At 42.4% G+C, this 8,873-nt stretch overlaps 1 protein-coding gene across 1 annotated transcript in view; it reads left to right on the forward strand.

The window, feature by feature from the left end:
- Positions 1-6,289, forward strand: part of zdhhc8a (zDHHC palmitoyltransferase 8a) — an 18,099-nt gene extending 11,810 nt beyond the window's left edge. Inside the window, exons 2-10 of the mRNA XM_010787190.1 lie at positions 1,844-1,965; positions 2,054-2,211; positions 2,597-2,769; positions 2,888-2,990; positions 3,414-3,505; positions 3,594-3,723; positions 3,824-3,923; positions 4,367-4,479; positions 4,575-6,289. Coding sequence (XP_010785492.1) covers positions 1,844-1,965; positions 2,054-2,211; positions 2,597-2,769; positions 2,888-2,990; positions 3,414-3,505; positions 3,594-3,723; positions 3,824-3,923; positions 4,367-4,479; positions 4,575-5,858 — 2,275 coding nt within the window. The 3' untranslated portion in view covers positions 5,859-6,289. The remainder of the gene's footprint in view (positions 1-1,843; positions 1,966-2,053; positions 2,212-2,596; positions 2,770-2,887; positions 2,991-3,413; positions 3,506-3,593; positions 3,724-3,823; positions 3,924-4,366; positions 4,480-4,574) is intronic.
- Positions 6,290-8,873: the final 2,584 nt, after the last annotated feature.

The raw sequence follows: 8,873 nt of genomic DNA on the forward strand, positions 1-8,873 counted from the left end.
TTCGGTCAACTATCGTGAAATTTCAAAATCGAGATACTTTGGACTACATGAATATACTAAGACAAAAGAAGTTCAAACATAGAACAACAGCTTGCGGTGAATAACATTCAGCGAAACCTATTTTTCGTAGTCGATTTACAGTACATTACATTACTATCCACCTCTCAACGGGTATATCCGCCTCGGTGGGGCAAAGACTTCAGTCTTTTTAAGGTTTTAGACATAGTCAAGACTAGTCTAGGCAACGTCGGGGGGCAAAAATTCTCTAAACCATTACTCTCCTTTTCTCTCCTCCCAACACAAAAGACTGTGAACCACTCAAGGGACCCTTGTTGGCCCCTGGTGTACTTAGTACATATTTTCTACATGTTTTCACGTAAAACGTACTATTTATACATTTGGGAGTGTAAACTCATTGAGCTTGATATTTTGGTAGACCTAGAAAGGAAGGATGTTAAAAGGGACGAAAAGTGTTAGAAAAAAAAAAGTAATGTGACCAAATGACTTATAATTGATTATTTGATTTATTTTGATTAAAAAATTTTTCTTGTTAAGCTCACAAGGGCTTGGCAAATTGTATAAAGAATGGACCTGATTTAAGAATCAGCCCTTTATTAGTATATAAGTGCTTTGTTAGTAATTATATCGCTCAAAGTGGAGTCGAAAGAGATGAGTTTTCAGTCTGCGCCGGAAGATGAGCATGCTATCTGCTGTCCTGATTCCAATGGGGAGCTCATTCCACCATTTTGGAGCCAGGATAGCAAACCCACGTGTTTTTGCTGATGGGAACTTGGGTCCCCCTCGCTGGTGCAGCGAGTTGTTTGGCTGATGCAGAGCGGAGTGCACGTGCTGGGGTGTACAGTTTAACTATGTCCCGGATGTAGGAAGGGCCAGATCCATTCACAGCATGGTACGCAAGTACCAGTGTCTTGAAGTGGATTCTAGCAGTCACCGGAAGCCAGTGAAGGGAGCGGAGGAGCGGAGTGGTGTGGGAGAATTTAGGAAGGTTGAAGACCAAACGAGCCGCTGCATTTTGGATGAGCTGCAGAGGTCGGATGGCACATGCAGGTAGACCAGCCAGGACCAGCCTATCAGGGGAATGAGAGGTTGCGTGGCATGGTAACAGCATGGTAACATGACGCTCGTGCCTCGCCCCCCTCCTTTGCAGGGGGGCGTGGTCAGCTGCAGCTCATTTGCCACAGAATCAGCCCTTGTGAAGACAGGGCTGGAATAGAGCAAATAGAGCGAAATGAGGCATGGCTAAAATCTATGATCTGTTTGGTATTTTGAAAAAAAAACTTCACAGACATGTTTTATATAAGTATGGCCCTAAAATATATTATTCAAATATAGCATGATAGGTCCACTTTAAGCTGTTTTTATATACCATTGTTCATTGAATATACTTGAGTGTTGGACAATTTATAAGCTAAAACGAGCCATTTGCAACCTCACATCAAGAATGAGTAAATTCAACATGCATCTTTTATTATTTTTGGACATTTTATGCCAAAATAATGAACGATAATGGAACCAAATGTCAGTGGCAGTATCCAGACCTGCTTCAGTGTGTGCCACAGCTAGAGTTAGCTGCGTGCCTTTACTGCAGGGTTCAGAGACTCTTTGCCAGCATTTAATCCCTTGTTGTGGGCACTAATACATGCTTATCTTTCACTGTAAACAATTACTTTTGTGAGCCTCTGCTCCCATCAGAATAAATGGGATGAAGATTATCCCTTAAAATCTTTGTCGTCGCCCTGCTTTGTCTTAACCTCAACTTCTGTAGGATGGATACTTGCAAGGCTTGCTTTGAATTGACCCTCCGTTGTGCTTGTATACTCAGATGCCCGTGGCTGGCTGTGAACATCTGCCCTGCTGTGCCACCATGTTGTGCCATCCTCTTCCTTTTTGTGCTGGCCAACTTCACCATGGCAACCTTTATGGATGCTGGTGTGCTTCCAATAGGTTCGTAATCAAAGGGATGTTATGCTCACTGTAAAATACAATGTTTTTAATTTGTGGAGGTGTTATTTCAACAATTTCACATTTCCAGCAAACGAGGACGAGGACAAGGATGATGAGTTCCGCGCTCCGCTGTACAAAAACGTGGATGTGAAGGGCGTCCAGGTGCGGATGAAATGGTGCGCATCGTGTCATTTCTACAGACCCCCACGCTGCTCCCACTGCAGCGTCTGTGATCACTGTGTGGAGGTGAGTTAAATCTGAGAGAAGAGACTGGGCTTTCATCGTTTTTAGTAAGGAAATCAGTCGTAGAGAATGAGTGATGACGGCACGGATGGACAGATTGGGAGAGAGTGGCGCTTATGAGTGAGTGTAGCAGTGTGTGTGTGTGTTGGGAAAGTCAATAAAGGGGATTTCTGCAGAGTGAATGATGGACAGAGTGTGATGGAGGGAGAGAGATCTCATTAATCAGGTTAATCCTTTTCTGAGGTCCTTTGTGGTCTCTGTAGAAATGCAATTTGAAAAAGGGTTCAGCATTAAACAAAGTGTATTTACAAAGCACATTGGATTCTACTGTGTTATGTATGTGTTCTTTTTTCTGTCTTTTCATTTTCTCCCACAATGTCCCCCTCAGGACTTTGACCACCACTGTCCCTGGGTGAATAACTGCATCGGGAGGAGAAACTACCGCTACTTCTTCCTGTTTCTGTTTTCACTGACAGCTCACATGATCTGTGTCTTCACCTTCGGCCTCATATACGTCCTGCACCACCGGGACGAGTTATGGAAGCTGCACTGCACTGTCACGTATCCTTATACACACTCGAGATGTGTGTGAGCGCATCTATCTGTGAGATTATTTGTGTTAATATATCAAACTTAAATCAGACTTATGTCAAGCAGTTTTCCTTAACAGCATGTACAGTTTGGTGGTGATCAGTATATCAGGGCTGTTTATTCTCCCGGTCCTGGGACTCGCTGGATTCCACCTGTACCTGGTATCCAGAGGACGAACCACCAATGAACAGGTCAGTCTGATTTAATTAAAAAGTGAACTTTATAAGGTTCTGTAACACTTAACCAGGCCAGAAAAATTCCCCCCCACCCCATAATTCTTAAAATATGCTTAAAAAACGAAACTGAAATCACTTTACCTTACATTTTGTCAAATAACACACATTTTCTTTACACTTTCCTTCATGATGATTTCTATATTTTTAAACCAGGATCAGCTTTTTTAAGTAAATAATGTGATTATATTCATGATTATCCAGATAAAAGTAATTCACCATGATCAACTTATTATGTTTTTTTAATGCGATCCAAGATAAAATCCCATATCGTTCCATCCTTAGATTTACCAGCTGTGTTATTCTAATCTATTATCCCTGACATGATTTATCTAATTATAATGAATACATGTGTACTGTTATCTCTTCCTGATGCCACAGGTCACTGGGAAGTTTCAAGGAGGAGTAAATCCCTTCACACGAGGTTGTTGTAACAATCTGGAGTATCTGGTGTGCAGCCCCATCGCTCCAAAGTAAGATCCATTACTTCTACTACATTTTCCGTTTTTCAGGAAGCTTTATAACTCACTGTCTGATGCCCTGTTTGTCATGTGACTCCAGCTACACAGCGAGGCCCTGTAAGAAAGCAGTGATCCACGTCCAGGCTCCGTTCCTCAGACCAGAGATTGAAAGGCAGAGGCCGGTGAAGGTCAGGGACAACGGGATACAGAGTCAGGATCTCCAAAATAAAGTATGTCAAATTCAAAGTTAAATATGTTCTCAGACCACGTCTAGACCAGTTGTCAAGAGATCAGATCCCTCACGCTTCTCTGTGTTTTTTCTCCTGTCAGCGAATGTCAGCTGGAGCTTTGGAGCCTGTGAAGACCCCTCCACCGCTGCCCCCCAAACCCGACCACGGCCTGCTGAAAAGCCAATTCACTGTTATGGATGGTACTGTTGGATGACACACATATACTCTGTTAAACACATATTTATACAAGATACCAAGTATATATAGTATACATCTAATTTCATAAGCCTGCAGAGTCATTTAAAGGATATGTCTCCTGATATTTATTTCAAATCCTATTCATGGTGATGATGGTCATTGTGCCAAAATACGTATAGTGGGCAATCTTTTACACTAACTGCAGTTCCTCCTATTTGAGTATCTTTGCTACTACAGTGCCAAAGTGTTTTAGGAAGTAGCCATTTGTTAAATATGAATATTTTAGTTGTAAAATATATATATGTGACTTACATAATCACTAGTTACTAATCATACCAGCTAACTCAACATTAGTTTGGTCTTTTTATGGAATTTGAATGAGAAAATTACAAACTTATCTACCTTCTGTATCCTCCAATTAATCACAATGTGTTTTCTGTTTTAGAAATGGGACATCATACCAAATCTATCATTCCTGTATCAATTCCCACTGTGCCGCAGCTACGGCCCGTCCTGGAAGCTATATCCAGAGGATCGTCACCCATTCCTCCGGAGCAGGTGCTTTTCAGTCTGATATTAATGTGGTAGGGTGTTTTGTTCCATATCGTATTTTGATCCTTGTCTAACAGATATTTATGTCTTTGTGTTTTTAGTTGCTGAAGACATCAGAGCAGCAAGGGAACACCAACGGTCATGACTCCCGCTCTGAGCCTAAAGAAAGCCCTGCGAGAGGAAATCAGCAGGCCGGACTTCCTGTCCAGACCAACAGCAGCTCCAGCCCGCTGCAGCTCAACTCTCTGACGCTCAACTCCCGCTCCCTCACCCTCAGACACAACAATCGCCACGGCAACAAATCTCACCTACCTGCCATGCACGGTGATGGTTTGGGATCCAATCCCCCACCGGGAACCATCAACTCTTCCTGCCTGCTGGCCAACCACAACAGCAGCCTCACCTACGATAACATCATCAGCCCTGCAGACCCTCAGTTCCTGGCTCAGAGAGGGGCTCCTCCGGTGGGCTACCACCCTCACTATATGACTCTGGGCTCAGACGGGACTGTGGTGCAGCGGGCCTCTCCTCACGGCTACAGCCCTGTGTTCATGGGCGTCACCAGGCAGTCCCCTCAGCCTCGAGACTCCTCCCCCTCACTGCAGGGTCTCTCCTCAAGAGAGCCCTCGCCGTCCTTCCAAGGTTTCATCCAAAGAGACCCTTCTCCCAATTTTCAAGGAATGATGCCGAGGGACCTGGCCTCCCAGAGCTTAACATTGCGAGACGTCGCCCCTCCAGGTCTGGCGATGCGAGATCTGACCTCTCAGAGTCTCAGAGACAGCCTCCGCGATCTGGGTCCGCAGGGTTCGGCGCCTCAGAAGTCTTCCACTGCACGCTACGACAGCTTTTCCAAAACCATCATGGCGTCCATCCAGGAGAGACGAGAGATGGATGAGAGGGACAGGATGCTGCGTCTCCAAGCCAGGACCCAGGCCCTGTACGGCCCAGATGTGGGAATCTACGACATCCCCAGCAGGAGGAGTCTACCACCGGAGAACATCCGACCCCCGGGCTCCCGTGGCCCCACTCCTCCGGCCTACGGCTCCAGGGAGTTCCTGATGAGTACAGGCATCCTGGGGTACGGCATGAGGACCTCGCCTCTCTCCAGCTCCTCCACGTCGTCTCTGACTCGAGGCCCGAAAACGTCCAGCTCCCCCCTGCAGAGCAGCAGCAGCAGCAGCCTGCAGAGCAAGGGCCGCTCTTCCTCTCCGGGGTACGGCCCCCCGGACAGACAGACTCAACCCCTCCCCTCCTCTACATCCACTCTGCCCCGTTTACCCTCCTCCTCCACCCCCTTGTACGCCTCCTATGCCACCACTAAACGATCCTCGCTCCCATTCTCCTCCGAGGGGAAGGACTCAGTCACTCTGGGAGCCCTGAAATAAATCCTCCCATGTTTCTGATGGTGTGAATGAATCATCTATGCAGTGTTAGTCTCAGTCTTCACAGCTCCGAAATACTTTGTAAATAAGAGGCCATACGGGACTTTCATCTGTGGGAGGGTGTGCGAGAATACACAGTGGAGAACACATTTAGGATTATTCAGTCATGGAAGTTCCAAATCTGCAAAACGGTGAATCTCAGGATAGTTGTGCCTCCTCTTACAAACAGAGTGAGCTCTACAAACACTCAGTCAAACCAGAAGAGCTATGTGAAGAATACAGGTTAACTTATATTATCTGTTTGTATGTGTTTTGATATTGCTTTTGTGAAACAATGTAATACCATATCATCCAATATGTCTCCCGCTGAAAAACACCCATTTTAATAGAATTTTGGAGTTGTTTATATGAATAAACTTATTTTGTAATTTTAATTTCTGTTTCACGCTATTTTCTTATCTGAATGGCTGCCAGTGAAGCCACCTGCACAGCACTGCAGAATAAAATGGATGACTGTGAATGAGGTTTTACATAAAAAGCACCTGCTTCTCTAAGTTGCAAAAGGAAAAAAAGCATTTTACTGATGGTGATCAATTTTGCTACAAAGACATTATACTACAATGCTTTTTTTAGTGCGCCACATCCACAAGATAATTTGTTCTCATTACAGATGACATGCTTCACTGAAATATAGCAACTATGCACTTTACAGTCATTTTCTATTATAAACTGGGACCGTTCATACATCTGTTTAGCAGCGATTGAGGCGCTTATGCAAGTCAAAGATGGCATGTAATGGGGAGTTTAAAATACATCTAAATGTTGTGGATTGATTCGTTGGATCTGCAATGCCTGTTTCTGCATTTCATTTGTGTTTGGCACCCTCTAGTGGACAGTTTCAGAAGGAGGTGTGACGTTGGCTAGGCAGCGAGCTCCAGCAGATGATGCTATTGTGTGGAAAATGCCAAAAAACAGCATGTTGTCCATGTCAAGGACTACAACTAATGGAAAAGTCCCGGGGAGGCTTGATAGTGTGCCCTATATTTCAGAAAGTCCATTTCACACTGCATTTTATTATCACTACAGGTAGTTCACATTAAAAAAAGGTAGTTAACATAAAAAAAATAAGGAAATCAAGAATATAAAAACTTCCCAAGGCACACATCTCCTTTAACCTTTTTTCATGTAATCTACAAGTGAAAAAGACGTCTATGGGAAGTGTGTTTTATGTTTTTGCAGGGTCAGATGAGAAATCCAGTGACTCATTTTGCATTTTTCTTCAAACGACCGCTCTTCTGACTGGCCTTCATTCTCAGGACAGCCTCGTGAGTCATTCAGGGTCTTTGCGGCAGAAATGTTTGGAGTTTTTATTACCTTGTGCCATGATAGACAATCACACGTTTTTGTTTAGGCAATAAATGACAAGGCTTGACTTTGGCGCTGGAGCTTTTCATGTGAGTTATTGTTGCACTTGACCTTATAGCAGGTGCAGATTCGACAACAGGAAAGCTTGAAAGGATTTAGTGATTTAAACTGTTGGCAGGCATTTACAACACAGCTGAATAACTGACAGATCTCACACTAGACCGGTTAATTCAGTGATGTAAAAACAACTCGCCTAGTTAAAGACCTGAGAACAACTAAAGATGTGAAGCATTTACAGAAAAAAGCCTCTCAGTTAAAGTGCCAGAGAATAACAAGGAAAGTGTAAACAGCATTGTTCGGGATTCATCGGAGCATTAGCTCTTGCCAAAATGATGTCTAACAAGTTTGCAAATTATATTACACAGTCTTTTCACTCAAGACATTGTGCAGACGGCTGTAAGAAATTCAGAAGCTGTTGAATATATTGGTGCCTAAAGCATCATCAGAAGAGGGGTGTGAACAAATATATGCAAGCTATTATTTCAAGTGCTTTAGTGCTAATCTATTATTTTCTTTTTACAGTCCCACTTTTATAGGGAAACGTGCAATATTGACCAGAAACCACTGCAATCATTGTCTAAGCTAGAGCAGTTTGAAATGCCTCTCTTCATAAAAATACACTTTATATTATGGTACAGTTATTCACCATCAACTAATTGTTAATTAATATATTAGAGACAAACTATTAGGTTGTTTGTTATGAACAAGACTTCACTTTAAAATATGGAACATAATATGTTTCTGAGTTGGAAATACCAAATCTTTTGTTATTTATAAAAATAAACACTTGTAGTTGCATGTCTTGTTACATAGGAATATACCATATTTGTTTGGTGTTATTATGGGAGAATTACTATTCTTGTGGTACTACTGCCTTATTAGGCCCATATTGAGCATATTAAGATCAAAACTCAATTACAAAAACTTCTTTACTTTCAATAAATAAGCACTAACTAGAGGGTTATTACGGAAAAACTCTTAACTAATGGCTTAGTGCTAGTGTAGAATATGGTCATGTAGAATAAGGCATTAATAAGTGTTTTATAATGAATAATAAACAGCCAATACTGCTAATATGCATGTTAATTAACAACTAGTTGATGGTGAATATGTTTACCTTAATATAAAGTGTTAACAAATTCACACAGCTCAACAAAAAAAGAAAAGGTATACAGTTAGAGGTAGACTGCCTTATCTGCCATGGTTACGTTTTGAATCTCTCTTCAAAAATATCCTGTTTATTAAGGGGCAGATTCACAGTTTATCAAATGCCCACATTGAAAGCGTTTGTGGTCCCTGCAAATATTCATACTGAATGTGAAAATAAACTTCCTTTAATAACTATAATGTAAGACATGTTCTCTTCCCACAAAGTGGCTCCATTATGATCTCCAGAGTGGATGAATCTTACAAATGCTAGCTCTGTGTGTAAGAGTATCTGCTTTAAGTCGGTTTATTTCAACACTGTTTTTCATGACCAGAAATATAACTTTTCTAATCCCACTCAGTTTGGAACGTACTCATTTGTTTTTTCTTCTGTTTAAAATGTAAATTGTACCAATTTAAAAGCACTCCCAATAAGAGTTCAACAGA

This window comes from Notothenia coriiceps, unplaced genomic scaffold, assembly GCF_000735185.1.
Source record: "Notothenia coriiceps isolate Sejong01 unplaced genomic scaffold, NC01 NC01_scaffold00030211, whole genome shotgun sequence".
Classification (NCBI taxonomy): Eukaryota; Metazoa; Chordata; class Actinopteri; order Perciformes; family Nototheniidae; genus Notothenia; species Notothenia coriiceps.